We start from the raw sequence: 21,647 nt of genomic DNA on the forward strand, positions 1-21,647 counted from the left end.
GTGAATATGGCTTGTAAGGTCTTTTTGGGCCTAAAACAAAAAAGAAATTAATTTTGTAAGGCTAGGACTTTCTTTTGTATACAGTAAAAAAGAGGAATAAAGAAAGTCACATCAAATTTTTCGTAAAAATATTAGTGTTTACGTGTAAATTGATTGTTTTAACATGCAAATTCCAAACTTACCACGTTCATGTGCCATTATTGATCAAAATAGTTTTTTAACAACAAGATTTTGACAATAAAAACCCTAATTCTTCACCTTACAATTTTTGACGCAATGTTCAATATGGCACCAGATTATATTGACTATTTACATCTCAGTAGAAAAAATACTCTAATTTGGCCGAATTCTTCACCAATCCTGCCAATTTTTTTTATGGAAAGTTTCTTAAAAATATTTAGTTAAAATAACAAAAAGTATTTTCTCAAAATATTTATTTTATAATATACAAAATTTATCATTTGTTACATAAGGACTTTCTTACAGTATAGGACTTTGTTAGGTCACACCACGGTATATATGTATTTATCCATTATACTTTTAATGCGATAGTAGTCCCAATACAGAAAACTTGAAAAGCATCAAGCCTTCGCCATCCCCATGTTTAATGATTCCTTTAGTGTATGATCAAGATTATCATCATCACCATCATCATCATCATCATCATCATCTTTTTTCCTCGATTAAACTTGTTTATACCATTTGTAATTTACTCTCTTCAAGTTTTCTAACTTCTACCATTTTCTCCTGAAGCTGCTGATACCCAAAGCACTTAAATCTTCTATGACAAACGTTATTCAATACAATATTTTTTCTTATCTCTAAGATTATGGCTCCTTTTCTTATCTTGTTAAAGTCATATCACATACCACACATCCATCTGATCATCATATTCCCTTTCGGCAAATACTACACCATATAAGTATTAAAGTTTTTACAAGTATGTAAAGATATTGTAAGCTAGCATCTAAATAAGTATTGAATATATGTTTATATCCATATATATCCATATACTGTATATCCATATATGTTTATATCCATATATTGTATGCATCATTGCGCCTCTTACCTAACCTCCTGGATCCAAGCAGGTATGGAAGTTTTTATTCCTTCTCATTGGTTTTAAATCTCATTCTACTCCATGTTTTTCACCTTCTTGTGCAGGTACTATATTAAAACAAGAACATCTCTATTGAGAACAAATGTCTTTTTTATTATTGCAAAAAGTTAATGTAAAAAGGTCCTGCCTGATGCTTAGCTCTGTTATTCTCAGTTTACTAAATCTTGTATCTCATCTCAGATGTTAGGTTCTAGAGACTTTGCAAAATCTTTAAAAGTGTCATTAACTAAAGTAAGTCTAACATTATTTCTCTAAATCGTGGGTCTGATTTATTATTTCTCCCCAGAATAAGACTGAGTTATTTGCAAAGAAGACTTCTTTCTATTATTTGACTCGTGAATCTATTGGTCATACTCTTCCTCTAATTTCAGTTAAACCAATTGTTAAACATTGTTAGACATGGAAATCACTCTCGCTTTTGATGCTAAAGTCAATTCCTAATTTAATTTTCTATGGCTTGTGGTTTAAACTACATTTCCATCATAGTCTTACAATAGTGATAGTGTCTTAGTCATAGTGTTCTCCAGAACTCTCTTCAATCCTCACTAAACTATTATTAAGTGCTAAATAAGTTATATAATTATATATGACCTTTCCAACCATCCTACAATTAGTCTTCTCTCTAGTATTATTTTCTTCATATAAAAGTTTTAAGATTATAAAACCACTTATTGCCAATCAGTATTAAATTTATTATCAAAGGCCTGCACTCTTCTTCATTTTCAGTAACTTTAGGAATACCACAAGGTTCTATATTTGCTCCTGTATTGTCTCTTTATTTTCAATAACAATCTTACTGAGTTTTACATGGCTCTATTTGCTGACAATTTAACTTTATACTCTTGTCTTGACATAAAGTCTTTTTGATTGCTTAGAACAAGCACTCCATCTTAAATCTGATCTCTCCTCTATAACAGCTTGGGGGAAGGTTGTGGCTTGTGGATTTAAACTCTAACAAAACTCCGTTATTTACTGGAGACAACTATCGCAATATTGTTGACATTCCAATATTGACAAATAACAACCCTCTCACTTTTAGATAAAGTCTAAAAACACATTGTAAATGTAGTTGGATCTGGTTTATCTGCCAAGCTTGAGCTGCTCTCCTATTGTTTTAAGGTTGCATCTCTTTCTTTTTTCTACAAATACTATCATGTTGGCTGCTCAAACAAGCTATCATCTTGTTCAAACAAGCTATCATCAAACAAGCTATCATGTAGTTGGACCTGGTTTATCTGCCAAGCTTGCTATCATCTGGTTGATCTGCTTGCTATGACCTGGTTTATCTGCCAAGCTTGCTATCTGCTCAAACAAGCTATCGTCAAACAAGCTATCATCATGTAGTTGGACCTGGTTTATCTGCCAAGCTTGAGCTACTCTCCTATTGTTTTAAGGTTGCATCTCTTTCTTTTTTCTACAAATACTATCATGTTGGCTGCTCAAACAAGCTATCATCTTTAGTTTGATGAACCAAAACTCATTTTTGCATGGCTTGTCATTCATCAAAGTTGCATCTTTTTATTGTATCTGGAAATGCTATAGACATTTTTATTTATCTAATTTATTTCCTTACACATCAACAAAATCTCAAAACTCTAATTTTTGTATTTGTATGACTAATACAACCTAGAACTTTTTAAGTTGTTTCCTTTCTTTTTAACCCAATCCTTTGTTTCTAGTAACTCACATTTGGTGGTGGTTGCTTGCAACCTTGTTAAAAGTGAGTTAGTTTATATATATATATATATATATATATATATATATATATATATATATATATATATATATATATATATATATATATATATATAGCTACGCACAAAAGTTTAATCGAGATAACGTTTTTCATAACTATGTGCCAGTTTTTCCAACATTAAAGTTTAATGGATATAGATTTAAAGTTAGTTTTTTTTGTGTTTTACTATTTATCTTTGTATCGATAATATAGACAAAAAAAAAAAATCACACATACCGCACTACTTCCCTAAAACTATTTAAACAATATACGATGTATTTTACTGATAACATTAAAGTTTAATTGAGTTAATTATACATTTTTCACACTCTAATTATTATACTTAGTTCCGCTATAAATTATAAATATAAAGAGTACTCAAGATTCTTAAATAAAAAAAATAATTTTGAAATTAGAAAAAAGTATTTTAATTGGAAAAAATTATCTAAAGAATAACTGCAATATTTAAAAATTTTAATTTGCTTGCAAATTGATAGAAAAGTCAGAATTCTTTGATGTCAGAGAGCATCAAATGGCATATTATTAAATTGGTCAAATCAAAGAATTGCACCAATGTTGAAATGAGTAAACTTATGGGTGTTTCTGAATTTTGCATCCGAAAAGCAGTGAAAAGCTAGGAGCTAACAGGTAACGTCGTTGACATGCCTCATTCTCGAAGACCACTGAAGCTTAATGAGCGTGACAAAAATAGCATATTCAGAACCAGTAAAATAAATCCAAAGCTCAGCAACAAAAGCTAGCTCAAATATTTAACCAATTCTTTTTTAATCGAAATGTAAGCAAAGAACTTGTTAGAAGAACATTAGCAAAAATAGGTACTGGATCTTAAATTGCAATAAGAAAGTCTATCCTGTCAATCATGGACCAATCCAAAAGAAGAAAATGGTGCAAAGAATGTTTGCATTGGGCAGTTGAAGATTTGGGCAAAAGTGATTTGGAGCAATGAGTCAAGTTTTCAGGTTGTGAACCGCAAAGGAAGAATATACGTTAAAAGATTTGGAACTGAGAAATATTGGGAGCACTATTTACAAGCAAGACCACAAGGTGGTAGAGGCTCAGTAGGCATATGGGGATGTTTTTCCCACAAAGGCCTTGGTTGTATGTGGCCGTATCAATCAATACACCTAAATAGTTGTATCAACTATACACCTCCATATACACCTCCAAAATACACCTCCAAAAACACACTTGAAACACGTTGGATTTCATCAACAAGGCAATTGTATGGCAAAAGCAAGCACTACATCTTCCAGCAAGACGGCTCCAACACATACAGCTCATAATATAACAAACTGGTTTACCACAAAGAAGATCAATTTGTTGCCTTGGTGCCCTAGATCACCAGATATCAACCTAATAAAAAATATTTAGTCATGGATTGACACTCAATTGGTAAACCATCAAGTTCAATCAACTGAGCATTTGAAGCAACTTCTGAATGAGTACTGATTAAAAGTGCCACATGAGATTCTTCTTTGCTATCGAGTCAATGAAGGACACTTTAAACATTAAATTTGTATTTTTTTTTAATTTTTTGTGTTCTAAACCTTAACTCGATTAAACTTTTATGCTCATTTTATGATTATATAATTATATATTTAATTTTTTTGAATTATTTTTTTTAACTATCTTATCTTATTAATATTATTGTATAGCTAATAGATTGTTCTTTTAAAAATAAAAAAAGTAAATAAAATTCCTTTTCCTGATTTTTTTTTAGTTGAAAAAACCCTGAAAAATTTGATTAAAATTTTTTTACAGCTATTCTAAAGTTTAATCTCGATTAAACTTTTGAATAGCTGTATATATATATATATATATATATATATATATATATATATATATATATATATATATATATATATATATATATATATATATATATATATATATATATAATATATAATTATTTAATAAATGTAAGTATACTAGTATTTGATAAATAGTAAATGTATGCATAAATTTATAGTGTATAAAGTATTTAAAATTTTTTCCAAGCCCCAGCTTTCAACCCCTGCTAAATCTTATAATTTTGTCGTAAAAATTTTGCTGGGTTTATAAAAAGTCTTATTTTTAGCCAGGGTTGGGGCTGGGACCCTGGTCACTTACTAACCTAAGATTTTGCGTATTATTGATTTTAATATATTAACAATTTTATAATGTTGAATATTTTACATACAAGCTTTTAGATTTTATTAAGTTATGACACCATTATTTTATTCAATGTTATTTTAAATTGAAAATATTTTTTTAAATTTTAGTAAAAATTCTATTTTGAAAATAATCCATGCTCTGCATTACCATCTGCTTGGTTTTAACTATAAAAAGAACTTTAACTTTTAACTTTAAAAAGAACTGCTAAGGTAACGAGCTCAACATATCAATAATTTTTTTAAGAACATTAATTTACATGTATCAATAAGATGATGGCAAATGCAGACATTAATGGTGATGGTATTACAGAGGTGTGTCAAAATAGTGAAAAAGAGCAGTTAATAGCATTTAAAAGTTTTCTCTATGATGATTTGTGTGAATATAAAGCAGAGGCCGATGATCTCAGTAAGTATGATGATTTTCATACTATCGATTGGTCAAGAGATCGCATGAGAGATAGAATGAGATTACGCAAAGTTTCAAAACTGAAGAATGAAGGAAATACTTTGAACAAAGTTAAGGTCAGTATTTAATATAGTAAAAATGTAAGTGTGTATGTATATTATTATTATTGTTATTGTTATTACTATCCTTATTGCTATTATAAAATATTTAAACTGTTATTAAGTATTTTATCTTTATAATCAGTGGTGTATCCAGTCCTATTTTGAAACCAGATTCAAGAAATGAAATCTTCCTAAACTATAGTTTAACTACTGTTTGGGCAGATAAAGTTGTTGACCAACAAATAGTGCTGAAAATATCTAAGTAAGACAGAGAAAAATATTTTAATATTCCAAGAATAGCAGGCCAGGAGCAAATACAACAACAACATATTGCAAACCATCCTTTCTTGACACCACAAAGCGGAACCTTATCATCAACTTAGCAGAAGCCAAAACAAGGAGAAGAAAGGAGAGTCAAACGTATCATCATACGGCTCAAAGAATCAACAAACAGAAGCTATGAGGTGATCATCAAGGATGTAATTGAAGTGAGCAAAGATGAAATTATACTTGTCTACCAATATAAAAAGAGAGGAAAGAGACTGAAAGCTCTTAAAGTGGTGATCAAAACACATCGGAGCCAGCTGGGGTCCTCCAAGTTGTACTTAAATCTGCAGCCACCCAATGTGAGACGCATAGAAAGGGTAACTACCATTACAAAGAAGAGTTTGCATGAGTCTACACACAAGAAGTCCGAACTCCAGCTGAACAAGATGGATTTTTTTATAGTGCTGAACATCAGCACTATAAAAAAAAAAAGGAAAAAAAAAGAGAGTTTGTAATAGCTAAACTGGAAAGGCCCTTTCGCTGGATCATCAACAAAGGTACTGGATCTGTGTGATTCATCAATGTTGAAAAATACAATAATAACAAGAAGTCTAAGTGGACTTCTTGTTGTTATTTTATTAGTGGTGACCTTTGCCACCACAACTTCTGGAGAAATAATTTGCACTCACTGAATGGTTCCAAATGAGATGAGCTGATAGCAAGAATAGGCACAGAAGAACCAGCAGACAAATAGGACTTGTTCTTCTTTGCAGGGATGTGGTTCACCAACACCTCAGACATTTGAGTACCAAGCTATCAAATGCACAACAAAAACAGAGGAGGTGTGGCAATACATATCAAAGACAATATGCCATATATATAAAAAATTAAACAGACATAAAGTAATTGAACTCATCAGACATAGAGTAAATATGGTGAATTATATAGTTAGGCAGTGAGTGAATCCTCTTCAGTTTCATTTATCGTCCACACAACAATGACAAATAAGTGCTTGAAAAATTAATAAAGATGGAAAAATGAAAAACTCAAAACATGTTAATCTAAAACTCAACCATGTTAATCTATGGCAACTTCAACTTTAGCCACACAAAATGATGATCTCAATTTGGACAGCACATCAGCAATAGTTTCCCATGTCCAAAAAGAGCATCAAAGTGACATGATGCTCAAACAATGTCTAAATGCGAACTTACACAAATAGTACTTTTTCATACTTATCAAAGAAAATGATGCTCCAATAATGTCTAAATGCAAACCTACACAAATGGTAACTTTTCATACTTATCAAAGAAATTGAATCTTTCTTTGATTATCACAAATGAACCAGATTGAGTTATTGAACACAATGCTTCATGGTTCGTTCATTTGTAACAAACAACATCTGGACTATAGCGAGCTTTGTTTTAAATTAAAAAATGCTTAAAGCATTAGCTTTAATGTGAATTTGATGTCATAAAATTCTTTTTGTTTTATGACATAAATACTTTTAAACTCCCAAAATATAATAACTTACTGTGTGTTTTGTCCAAATTTTTGATGCAGCTTTGGAACACATATACAGGAAATTTAATTTTTAGTTAAAAAAAATGTATAGGAGGAAGAAAAACCAAAAAAATAATTGTGATAAAAATGAGCTAATTTAAAAAAAAAAAAAAAAAATTTGACAAAAATTAAACCTAAGCATAAACTTTAATTTATTATCTATATAAACTTAAATACAGTTAATTCTTGATAACTTGAACCTCCAAAGGACCAAGGATAATGGTTTGACTTTTGGCTAATATGAGATATAAGTTCAAGTTAAGGCAATTTTTCTTTATTCAATGCTAAAGTATAAACATTAAATATTCACCGTTATACTAATAAAAGCATGAAAATGTTTCAATTAAAGAAACTACAAATTGTATTCAAAAGTGCAATCAAAAAGTTTGAAAGTTTAATAAAACAATGACTTCCTTATTATTTGGTAATAATATTGCATCTAAAAACTAGTGTTCTTTTATTTAGCAATTTATTAAAACTATACAATAATTGTTTTTTAACAGTTTTTATTATGATTTATCTTTTAATAGTTTTATTATAGAATTTAATTTACATCTGGTAATGATCTATTCTAATCAGATCTAAATTCAACGAAGAAAAAATAAAGAAATTATTAGGCTACAGTTATTTATGTTATATATGGAACGACTTTTTTTTTTTTTTTAAATTTGTGCTTTTCAATTTCTTCCTATACAAAAAGTTTGAGTTATCTGAAGAAGTTTGCTGAAAGGGGACAAAAAAGTGGTTCGACTTAACAATGTTTGAGTTATCTGAGGTTCAAATTAACAGGAGAATTTTAGTAGTAATCAACTAGGAGATTTCAAGGGAACAAATGAAACAGTTTGAGATAATAAAAGTTCAAGTTAACTGGTGTTTAACTAACCGGGAATCAACTGTATATAAATTTTATATCAGTTTGCTTCAAACTTGTAATATTTGCTGTTTTTCAAACAAAAAAAATAAATCATTACAACAAAACAAAATGTATATGTATCAGAAAACAAAACAAAAATATATGTATAAGTATCAGAAAACAAAATAAAATGTATAAAGTATCAGAAATAACGATATGAAATAAAATTTAATTTTTTGTTGTTGTTGTTGTTAATTTATTTTTGTTATTAAATAGAAATTTAATTAAATTTTTTTTTATTGTTATGAAAAATTGTATAAATAAATATTCTAGTGCTTGCAAGATGATAAATAAAAATTTAAAATATTTCTTTTATGGTTTTTTTTTTTTACGTTTTGATTAATAACTTTGCATACAAAAAAATTGTTGACAACTATGAACAAATTTGTTTTCTCTTACTAAATATTTTTATAAAAAATTTAGCTTAATAAAAATTAATTTTCCTTTATTTTTAATTTTGTCTGAATTTATGTTATTTGTAAATAGCGCTTATATCAAACATAGTTGTCATTCAAACCTTTGAAACAAACTTTTTTACATAATCGTCATTAAAAAGTTTATTGGTTTTTTATAAAAGTTAATTACTTCTTTTATCTTACTGTTTATACAGACAAATTTAAAAGTTAAAAGGTAATAAAGCTTAGCTGAAATCATTTTAGCCGTACATAATAGCTTTACGCTTAATGCTTAGGGTAATTGCAAGCTGCCTACTGCTTTAAAACAAGGTCTGCTGGAGACAACAAAGAAAGACGCATTAATGGGTTAGAGCAAATTATGATGCCACCTCAGCAGGAATAAAAGCCTTCAACTGGACAAGCATCTTTGATTCATTCCCAACTAAGCATAACTAGAAAGTATTAGTTGAAAAAGTTAACCAAGCAATCAAAATCCACATATCTGCTACTATGTTACCTTTTTAGAATCATAGAACACCCTACAAGTCTAATTAGCTGTGAAAAAACAAAAACACTATAGCGCAAATACTCAGTAGTTGGTCAATTTACACAAGAAGTGATTCGTTACAAACACAAAACAACATACAAAAGATTCAGTGGTGAAAGCAGCAACTGTCAGCTGTGGGAGTGAGATTGCAGCAAGCTTTAACGCAGATTCAAAATCACTTCATAACCCAGTTAATCATAAGCAAAAGGAAAATGAAAATATGAATTTGCTTGAAAATGAAACTAGAAAAATAACTACAAATGTGTTAGATCACACATTAAACTCACCATCCAAGTTTTCTTCATGTCTGGTGCTGCAACTCTTCATCATTATAAATATTTTATTCTTTAAGGATTGAATTTATTATAATTTATCATAAAATATTGTTGATTTCTGATTTGGTACATTAAATTAAGTATGAGCCTGTAAATTATGTAATTCATTTCTACAAAATCTTTAACAAACAATTTTTTCAATTGATATTTTAAACAACTGAAATGAAAATCTTTTTAAACAAAGATTTTTTGTAAACATTTACGTTTTTTTACCATAAAGTAAAAAAAAAAAAAAAAATAAAGCTAGTGTCTCCAAGTAACTGCTGGATATGTCACTGATGTTTATTTTTTCTTCCCATTTAAAATATTTTTTAACAACAGACTTACATCCAGCTAATGCAAAATCTCTAATAAAAAAGTACCACCAGAAACTTTTCAAAAACAAGTTTTTTACATTTTTTCAAAAATGTTTTTTCTACAATAACCACAGTAGTTAATATGGTTTCATATGTTGGATTTTGCATCATATTCAACTTAATTAGTTTATGTATATGGTGTTTCTAATTAATTTATGCAAATTTAAATTATAAATAAAAAAATTAATTGTTTAAAAACAATTTAAAATAAAAGTATGAATATTAAAATAAAAAGAAAAAAAGTTAGAAATTTGAAAAATGAATTGTGTAAGTAAAAGATTAAAAAATAAAATTGCCAAAATTCAAAACTAATCAAAGATTTTTTCAAAAATTTACTATGAAATTATTGCTTTCATTATGAAGTTTAAAATATTTAAAACATAACAGATGTTGACCACTTGATTTGATACTTTCAAAAAAGAGAGAGAGAGTTGCGTTACTGAGTAATAACACTATTAGTATTAAGTTTGCTTGTATTATTGTTTATTAAAAAAATTAAATTAAATCATTAAAAAAAATAACTGCAATAAAAACAACAATATAAAAAGATAATCTTCATAATATTTTGACTTAAATATCCATTATACTAGCTGCAAACTCCATAATATCTTGATTTATTATACTAGTTGCAATAATATGTAATTTAGAACTTTGAAATACAACTTGTTTTAATAAAAGTTTCAAAAAGTTCAACTATTCAATCATTACAAACGTTCATGTTCAAGCATAAGGAAATATTTTAAAAGTAAAAAAATAACTTTCCTTAAATATGTGTCTTTTACAACCTGGTTTACTTTTGAGACTGAGTTTTTATGTCGACTTGATTAAAAAAAAAAAAAAGTTATGAAAAAGTGGACTTTTTTTTTTTTTTTAATCAAGTTGATTTTTTTATGCAGTAACACCTAAAGCAATAGTTTTTATATAAATGATTATTATATAAAATTATTATTACTTTTTGCAATTTTTATGTAATCTCATGACTGTTTGAAATACCGTTGAGAAAATTTTAATTTAATAATCATAAAATTTATATAAAATTAATATATATAACATTAACATTATATAACATTAATATTTTTTGGTTTTAACTCTATTATGTGTATGTAATGATGTTGATTATTTTATTGTATTTAGGGTTTCTATGATGCATTATCTGGATGGTTAATAGTATTCATTGTTGGTATAACAACAGGTTTATTTGGAGGCATTATTGTGATTACATCTGAATGGGTGACAGATTTGAAGGAAGGTGTATGTAAAAGCCAAATTTTATTTAACAAACAAACTTGCTGTTGGAATGCTGAAGTTGGTAAATTATCTATTGATGGTTGTAAGGAATGGGTGCCATGGTCTGATATATTCAATTTGAATACTTTTTCGCAGCGTGAATCCTATATATTCAATTTTTTTTGTTATGTATTTTCTGCACTTTTATTTTCTGGCATTTCTGTTTCTCTTGTGCGATTTTTTGCTCCCTATGCAAGTGGTTCAGGCATAGCTGAGGTTTTTTTATTATTATTGACATCTGTTAGTTATAAAGTTATTTTTTTATCATTTGTTTTTTAAAGCTTTAATTTATGAAGTATAAAATTTTATATATAAATAAGTTAATTCAAAAAAGATTTATGAAATGATGTGGTTTGCTACTTTTAACTAATTATTTTCTTTTATAGGTAAAAACGATTTTAGGAGGATTTGTGATCAAAGGATTTTTAGGGTGGTGGACACTTTTAATAAAGAGTGTGGCATTAATTTTTTCAGTTTCCACTGGATTAAAATTAGGAATGGAAGGTCCAATGGTGCACATTGGTACATGTGTTGGAAATGTTATTGTAAGGTTATTCCCAAAATATCACGGAAATGAAGCAAAGCGAAGAGAGGTCACTAAAATTACTCAAAATTGTCATAAAAATTTTTGTTTTCAATTTATTTATTTTTTTGTTTCAAAATTATTTAACTTATTTTGATCAGAGTTTCTTTTATTTTTAGGTTTTGTCTGCAGCTGCAGCATCTGGTGTATCTGTAGCTTTTGGTGCACCTATTGGTGGAGTACTATTTAGCTTAGAAGAGGTTTACAAATTTATATAGTTAAAAGAATAAAGAGGCCTGTACAATGTCAAATATTTTGTTTATGACTAATTTTTATTTCTGTGATTTTTATGTTTCTTTGCTATCTACTGAATCTACTTGTATGTCTCATTTAGTCCTGCCATAGCAGGACTAAACGAGTGTGCAAGCTAGAAAAGCTCATGTAAAAAGGACTTAATGAGCCAATCAAGCTTTTTAGCTTTTTGTTAGCTAGTTAGCTTTTTGTGCCATCTGCTTTTACAAAACCTATCAGCTTAAATTAGTTTGGTGTCATAATAAATTAATTTAATGCGTTTTGATAAAAATAATTTATATAATTTTTGGGGTAAAATTTACATAATAAATTTATAATAGAATTTATTTAATGGTAAAAGTTAAATGATTAAAATATACAAATAAAAACGTGAGTATGTTTATAAAAATAAACAATTTTAATTATATTAAATAAAATCTTGAAACTTTTTAGATAGTTGTTATTTGATGTTTAAGTTATTTAAAACTTTTTTTTATTTAAAACATCAGTTATTTAAAAGGATGATTTATTTTAAATTTTGTCAAAGCTTTTAAAGTTACAAGGAAAATGTGGAAATCATTTAAAAGTATTATAATATATTTATGAAAATATAGGCAGCCCTGGTTTGCCCACCTAGGCAAACGAAGCAGCCTATGTCCACCAATTTCAGGGGCTGCCAATAAGCATTAAAAAAATTCGATTTAAATAAAAATATATAAACTGTTTAACTCAATTGAAATAAGTTCATTTCAATTGAGTTAAACAGTTGAACTTTTTAACAGTTTCCTTTTAGACAATTATAGACAATTTTATAATTTCAACAATTCCCTTTGGATAATTTTTAATGATTAGTATATTTCTATTTGGATTATCATTAACGATTGCTAAACTATTATTTCCTCGGACATTAATTTCACACAAAGGTATTCTCAAGTGAATGTATATAAAACATGCAGCGCTAAACTAAAGTATATAGTCAAGGCCAAAAAAAACCGGACAAGAAGTTTTGTGCTTTGTTTTTTTACAAACTCTTAAGTAAATTTAAAAAAAATATATATTTAATGAGTGATTTAATTTTAGATATTGATACATAATCATGCTTATACAAGTATCATTATATATACATATATATATATATATATATATATATATATATATATATATATATATACATATATATATATATATATACATATATATATATATACATATATATATATATATATATATATATATATATATATATATATATATATATATATATATATACATATATATATATATATATACATATATATATATATATACATATATATATATATATATATATATATATATATATATATATATATATATATATATATATATATATATATATATAAATTAGTAAAAACACTTATCTAATTTTTGATTTCTTCAACACTGTGTTTCACCATCAGTAGGTTTATCAGGAAGAATGTCTAAACATAAAAAAGTTTTCAAATTATAGAAAAATTATTTCACAGGAAGTTGGGAATTTTTATAAATAATTATGTAATAACTGTATTATTTTGCAACCAGGAAGTTGCATCAACTACATTAGATAATTAAAAAATCATGAAAAGAATTCTTTAGAATTAGGATAAATTTGGACTGGTCATTTGTTTTTATAATTTTTTATAAGGAACTTATTTTCATGTCTGCATTTAGAAATTAGTTCTGATTTTTTATTCAGTAAATTTTCTTGATCTAAATGAGTAATAATTTCAAATTTTTCTTGTAAACATAGTATACATTTTTTGGAAATGTTATTATAGGCAGGTGCAGTTTTTAGGATAGACCAGTTTAATTTAAAATTAATATTTTTTTCTTTTAATTGCCAAATATATTTAGACAGCATAGTCTCTTTTGAGTATTTTTTATGTTTAAAAGATTGTTTGTGATTGGCATAACGTTTTTTCCATTTGCTCTCGGGTAAGCCAATATAATGTTTATCAGGGTTGCTTTGCGAGGAAATAATGCATTTGTAAATAATGTTTTTTGATAAGCATTTGCCATTCATAGGGCAGTCAAGTTTTTGCTTGCAGTTACAATTTTGAGTATTTTTTTCTTTGAGAAATTCATTTTTATTAATCAATGCAAAATTATGGCCTTTTATAATTCTTTCAATATTTTTTGTACAGCTATAGCTTAATTTTAATAGTGTTTCTGTTAAAAATTTTGTGCAATTTATTAGAGGGAGGTAAATGTTTGTTAACTAATTTTAAAAACGCTTTTCCAATGTTTGTTGAAACATTTTTGCTGTACGGAGGGTTGAACCAAATTATATTTCTATTTCGCTTTTTTGCAATTTTTGTTTCAAATTTTAGCTCAAAATTTTAAATCCGCTTTTTTTAAGAGCATCTTCATACACGCGTTTGGAAGAGTTAAAAATATTTTCATTAGAGGAGTTTTGATTAAGTCTATTGTTAATTGAAATGGGAATTTGTTTTAAGATTTGAGAGGGATGATTCGAATATATATTAATATACGATAATTCATCATTAGGTTTTTTATAAGGCTTATATGAATTTTCCGAGAGGTTAAATGTGACGTCAAGAAAATTCACAATTTTTAAATTAATGTTTATTTCAATTTGGAAGCCAATGTTTCTGAAAATTTCTATAATATTTTTTCTGACTTTGTCAAGTTGAGGCCCTGATTTTTTTTGCATTATTATTAAGCCATCATCGCGGTACAAGCCTAATTGATTAAAATGAACTATTTTAGTAAGGGAATTTAAAATATATAAGCCTACAAATTCTCAAATTTTTGCTCCGTTGTAACTTCCCATTGTTACATCAAAGCATTCGTTCTTGGTTTTTTTCTTCCACCTCTCGTTATTAAAGTAGAGTAAAGTTTTTTTGCAATTTTTAAATCATTGAAAGGTTGAAATGTTCATAGTTCTTCGGAAAATAGTTCTAAAGATCTTTCATACCTTTCAAAAACATTTTTTTTGTCATGAGCCAACATTTTTATAAAAAAATACAATTTATAAATATATTAATAAGTAAAAATAAGCCACTTCCTAATATTGTATATACTTACCTACAGTTTTTTTATGTCAAAAACCTTTAAATACCAGCATTCATGCAACTTCGTGCACTCCATAGTCTTTATCAATGTTTGGAATGGTTCTCATTAAGCATTTTACAATAGACTAAAAAAAATTTGCCACTGAGTATGTTCCTCTTGAACTGCCATTTCATTTGCTTATAAATATATACCTATATACTTACAAGCATACATGCATACACACATACATACATGCATACATACATACATACATACATACATACAGACAGACATACATACATACATACATACATACATACATACATACATACATACATACATACATACATACATACATACATACATACATACATACATACATACTAGGGATGTACCGAAATTCGGGCCGGAATTTGTGTCTTTTAGATCAATTCGCTTCAGGCTGGAATTAAAACTTTTTTTTTATGATATGTGACACAGGCTGTGTAAATAAATCAAAAAATTATTATCCTTCAGAGCAATGAAGAACTATAGGTAAACCTAAGTAAAAAATACAAATGTAGTTTTTGCAAATGTATTTGCAGTACTACTATTTCTGCCAAAAAAATTACATTTGTATTTCTTACCTAGGTTTACCTATAGTTCTTTATTACTCTGTAGGATAATGGTTTTTTGATTTATTTATATAGCCTGTGTCACATGTTATAAAAAAATATACATACATACATACACCAGGGCGCTACAAATGGTTTTTTTTTAATAAATGTTAACGTTCATTTCTTTATTTATTGACGAATGTCTAATTTAAGAGGTATGTCAAATAACAGGGCAGACAACGTAGGGTAGGAAGACACCCCTCACTTTCTCACTTTTTCTAAAGACCCTTTTTTTTTAAAAAAGAGAAAATCTAGATATAGAGGACTTGTTTTTTGAAATAGTTGTGCACCTACACCTCAAAACATGTGTCGTCGGCCATGAATATGCCAGTTTTATTTTCCATTCTTTGAACTTTAATTTTTTTTTATTTAAATAATTTTTTTATTAAACTATTAGGGAGTTTTATTTTCAAATAACTTTTATTCTAGTTAGTAAGATATATAATAATTAGATAATATATATATTATCTAATTATTATATATCTTATTAACTAGAATAAGTATCTATAATAATATATCATAGATGCTTATTGAATTTTATCAATTTTTTATTAATTCAAAACAATTTTTTCACGCATTTGCAAAGCGTGTTTAATTTGCACAAATTAATAACTAGTATGCAATAACATTATGACTATAAAAAATTACTTATAAAAAAGCGTATAAACTTGAAGAAATTTAAATAAAAGGAAACTGAAAATAAAATAAAAGTTGTTTTGACATTCCTTTTTTAAAACATTTAAAAATAATAATATTATATTAAGTATTTAATAAGTTATTATATTAAGTTATTATTAAATATGATACTATTATAACTGGTGATTCTTCCTCGTTTTTTAATGTTTTATAAAAGTAAAAAAAGTATTTTATAGAGAATTATTTAATTTATTCAATATAATATTCAATTTGATTCAATCACTCAATTTCGTCTGACACGGTCAATCAAACTCTTGGTGCGACTAACTGTTTCTTGGATAACATTAGGATCAACTTTGGTCCAACAATATTTAATTCTTTCTTTAAGTTGTGAAAGTTTTCTTGCTTGCCAATTATTCTTATACGCAAGACCTTTCAGTATTGACCAAAAATTTTCAAAGGGCTTGCATTCGGGTAAATTTGGCGGATTATCTTTTTTTGGTACAATTTCAATATTTTTAGCCTTTAAATATTCCAATACGCTTTTGGCATAATGAGCTGATACAAGATCTGGCCAGAACACAAAATTATCATTTAAATGACGCTCTTCTATAAACGGGATAAGTCTCTTTTGAACACAATGCTCTAAGTAATTAAACTGGTTGATAGCATTGCTAGATTCCTTAAAATATGGTTTTGAGGTACCTTTGGCCAAAATAGCGATCCAGACCATTACTTTTTCTGGAAACTTCTCTTTTTGACTGTATTTTACATTCGGTGGAGTCAATAAAGTATCACTTTATTGACTCCACCGAATGTAACTAGCATTTCCATTCATTGAACTGTGATTTAAAGTAAAATACAATTCATTGTCAATGATCCATTCAAAGTCTCGGTAATTTTGGTAAAGCCGACTGCAGCATGTTCGAATTCTTAGCATCATTTGCTCATCTCCCTTCGGAATCTTTTGCTTTTTATAACATTTGATAGCAGAATGATTTCTGAGTATTTTATTCCCATACGGTTGCGAAATACTGAATTTACGAGTTATTTGCCTCTGTGAAATACCATCTTGATGGTCAAACATGGTTTTAAGCATAGAAATCTTACTTTTTGGCATTTTTTGGCTGTACGACCACTTCCAGGCTTTCTTTCATGTCCAAATTTGTTTTCAGCGCGTTTTATTATGTCATAAATGGTAGTTCTTGGAATATTTTCAGCCAGAAAATGCTTTACTGTGTATGTTTTGCCGAGATTTATATTTTCCAAATAAAACTCATACACACGTTTTCGCTGCTCAGCTTCATTTTTTTGGTTCACCTTCATTTTTAAATGATTGATTCAAATACTTTTTATGTTTTTCTAAAAAAAGAATATGCGAGCTAAAAAAAATATATTTTAATTATTATGTATACTTATTTTAACACAAAGCAAAATTAACTTTAACTTTGTCCGGGTTTTTAGTTATCACCTGTTATTTATAATAATACTAAGTATTTAATAATAAAATATCATATTATTGGTGCTGTTAAACGCACAGTGAAAACTACAATAAATATAATAGTTCTATATATTCTATTAAATTATATATATTTCTGCAAATCTTACACAATTTTTTAAAACTTTAAAAAAGGCAAATGTTACTTTAATTTAACAATAAGAAAATTAAAAAAAAAACTTTTGAAGAAAATGTTTTAGCATGGTTTCTTTTAAATAATTGCAAATACATTCATTTTAACTAAAATTTCCCATGCTTTTATAAACGCATGTGATTTTAAAAGTTAACATCTTAGATAAGTTTTTATTTAATTTAATTAAGTTGAAACATCTATTATGTAAACTTATACTTATAAATTTCTTTATATTAAAATACAATATTTCTAGGGCTTATATATACCCTCATTATTCAAGTAAGAAATTGCCATGGTGCCTTTGGCTGGAATAAAAACAACATGGTTAAAGTAGAGATGGAATGAAGGATGGGAAAAAAAGTTACGTTAAGGACAGCTGTGTTTTTAATCTACCCCAACTAAAAATATAGGTTTTTATACTAAATATGATGAACTTTTTAAATTAAAATGTGTGCTTTCAACAAAAATTTTATTTTTCTCAATGTTTTTTTAAATAAAAGTGATATCTGATACAATTTATTCAAATAAAAACAAAATGTATCTTCTAAATAAAGCAACTATTGCAAACAATTTTGCTATAAGCCTTGAAACAGAATGGCTACATGATTCACATTGCAGAGAGGTTTTTCTGTCATGAACAAGAGGACACATATAGCATCTTTTTATGTGTTGCTCTTAAATTGGACCTTGATTTAATAGGTTATTTTGTGCAATTATTTGGCAAAGATTATTATTTGCAACTATTTGTGGAAGATTATCATTTGCATCAAATTTTTTAATGACTTTTTGATAATTCTTTTAAAAATTCTCTTCTTCTATGAGAAGCACCATTTTTATAATTTGGGTAAATTAACAAGAATAAAATCAAAGCTTTGTATGCTGCAATATTCAAAATATTACAAAGTATCATAAATGGCCATTGGTTGCTCTTTCAGTGACTTGAGTAGCACCTGATAACCTGGTCTAACGTGTCAACTCCACCTTTATATTTGTTGTAATTTAAAATAATATGTCTTTTTTCATTATGGTACATAACAATGCCATTACTGTGATGGAAGGATGATAATATTATTACTGCTTTGTTTTTCTTAGGTACCTAAAAAACTACAGTAGAGTCATTTTAAAAGCCAAAAATGCTAGATTAAACTAGTCGATGTAAGGCTGTCAATAACTTTTTTGATATTTCTCCTTTATTTTTTTTTAATGGTGCCAGTGTATGTCATAATGGTGCCAGTGTACGTCCTAGCAATGCACGTGCAAGATGAATGTTTGTAAAAATATTATCAGCTGTTATGTGTCTACCACTTCCATTTATGTGATCAGTTGGTTCAAAAACTACTTGTGTACCTTGTCCAACATCACGTACTCCATTTACTCTACTAATATATGGTTGCAAGTTTATGCAGTAAGAGGTTTCAGCATTATATCCATATCTTCATTCCATACTTTCCTGGTTTATTAGGTATAAACATCTTAAATGGACAACATCTCCTAAATGTAACTAGTTGCTCATCAATAGATATTCGCAAGATATGCACTTGCATTGTAGTTGCTCTTACATTTAGTAATAAACATTTCTATTATAAAAAGTGTTCTTAAAAGATTATTATTATAAAAAATGTTCTTAAAAAGTATTCTTAAAAGTGCAAATTTGTCTTTAAACCTTCTTTGATTTCTTGTTTCTTTCTCATTAAATCGAATGCATCGTTGCAAGTTAATAAATTAATTTCTTCGCATTGAAGACGAAAATATTGGTATGCCATCTAATCTACTCCAAAGCTCTTTTATGCTTTGGTTTTTAGAACGGAACACTTCAATTACGAGAAGAACTCCAATAAACTCATAAAGCTCATTTACTGTTGTGTCAACCCATCCATCAAGTCTTGTTCTACGAACTCCAGCATTTGTGTAAATGACAATAATTCTAATCATTTCTGGTGTTATAAAAAGTTTAAAAGCAGTATCCAAACCTGAGCTGCAAACCTTGTTGGGCCAGTTGGTTGTTGAATAATATTGTGTGCACAAGACTGAGCAGTATCTACACAAGGAAGTTTACTCCAAATTTCCTCGCCATTCTTTAAAATCATGTTTGATGTAAAATGATGTCAAATGTGATTTTCCTGAACAACTTCTTCATCACTTTCATCAGAGATGATAGCATCTGATTCATCGTCTGTAAGGTTTTTGTCAGCTGAGTCATCACTTTAAGATAATTCATTTAAACCAAAAATAATATTATAAGCCTCAGCTGCAGCATTTCTTCTTGGGCGACTCATTATATTATATTTATTCTAAAAAAAAGTTTTAGTATTTATCAAACAAAGTACGTAAAAAATACATAACAAATATTTTAGGCATTATTATTTTGTATCAATAGTATAAATATTTTTGACATAAAAACAAAATATATGCAACATAAGCACACTATTGTTGTTACAGTGATTTTATATATATAATGCATATATGGTATAATTTACTCATAAAAAAGATAAGTAATACCCCATACCTATAAAAAAAAACTAAAACACAAGTAAGTCTTTTAAGCTAAACATAGTTCATATAGCTAATTATTGATTTACTAACTAAAAAATGAGAAAATTTGCATGGGGTATATAAATACCCTGTCTTTAACGTAACTAAATTTTCAACTATCAATATTATTGTTAATTTATTAATAAAACAAAAATATTTAACAACTTCCTTAAATGATAATAAAAGATGTTCTAAAGTGGCAGTTTAAATAGGCAAAGTTTGTTGATGTGGCAATTAAAAATAAACTCTTCCGGGTTAGTAAAATACCCCGCCGTCCTTTAAGGGTTAAGAGAAAAGTGAGAGTCCTTGGAAATACAGCATCACTAGCGTTCTCCAAATGAAGGTGGTTTGAATGAAGACGAAGGTGATTACGTCACATTGTTGTTTTGGAAACCTTATTTTTCTTATTTAAGACGCAAGAACACATTACATTAAAGTTTTATTATTTGTTTGTTTTTTAATGGTTTTTTACATTACTTGAATAACGAGGGTATATATAACCCCTAGAAATATTGTATTTTAATATAAAGAAATTTTTAAGGATAAGTTTACATACTATAACAGATGTTTCAAGTTAAATAAATGCATGTAAAAACCATGCTAAAACATCATTATTTTCTTCAGTTGCGTACTTAATTATTAAAAGTAAGGCTACTGAAGGAAGTATTAACATGGTTTATTTTAAAGTCGTTGAAAATGTGTTTTAGATTTTAGTAACTTATTGTTTTTTTATAATAGTTATGTTTTTTTATAATAAATAAAAAACTACCAATCACTTAATTATTTAGAAAAAAAATAGCTAAAGTTATGCGTTTGTTTTTAAAATTTTTAAGGAAACGCCAACGTTTGCTTTAGTAAAAGTGAGGAAATGTGACTTTCGTTTTTCTGTCTTTTTTAACAAACGTTCGCACTTTCGTCGATTTGCCGTGCCCTGTACATGCATACATACATGCATACATACATACATACATACATACTACATACATACATACATACATACATACATACATACATACATACATACATACATACATACATACATACATATGTACAAAATATATAGTTGCAAAAAATAAAATAGCACCACTAAGCCTATTTTCCTTTTTGTTAAGAAAACACCATGCAAAATAAATTTTTTTTATAGCT

At 27.5% G+C, this 21,647-nt stretch overlaps 1 protein-coding gene across 1 annotated transcript in view; it reads left to right on the forward strand.

The window, feature by feature from the left end:
* Positions 1-5,135: 5,135 nt before the first annotated feature.
* Positions 5,136-21,647, forward strand: part of LOC100205755 (H(+)/Cl(-) exchange transporter 5) — a 53,264-nt gene continuing 36,752 nt past the window's right edge. The window contains exons 1-4 of the mRNA XM_065812945.1: positions 5,136-5,551; positions 11,047-11,415; positions 11,586-11,792; positions 11,902-11,982. Coding sequence (XP_065669017.1) covers positions 5,300-5,551; positions 11,047-11,415; positions 11,586-11,792; positions 11,902-11,982 — 909 coding nt within the window. The 5' untranslated portion in view covers positions 5,136-5,299. The remainder of the gene's footprint in view (positions 5,552-11,046; positions 11,416-11,585; positions 11,793-11,901; positions 11,983-21,647) is intronic.

Source organism: Hydra vulgaris, chromosome 12 (assembly GCF_038396675.1).
Source record: "Hydra vulgaris chromosome 12, alternate assembly HydraT2T_AEP".
Classification (NCBI taxonomy): domain Eukaryota; kingdom Metazoa; phylum Cnidaria; class Hydrozoa; order Anthoathecata; family Hydridae; genus Hydra; species Hydra vulgaris.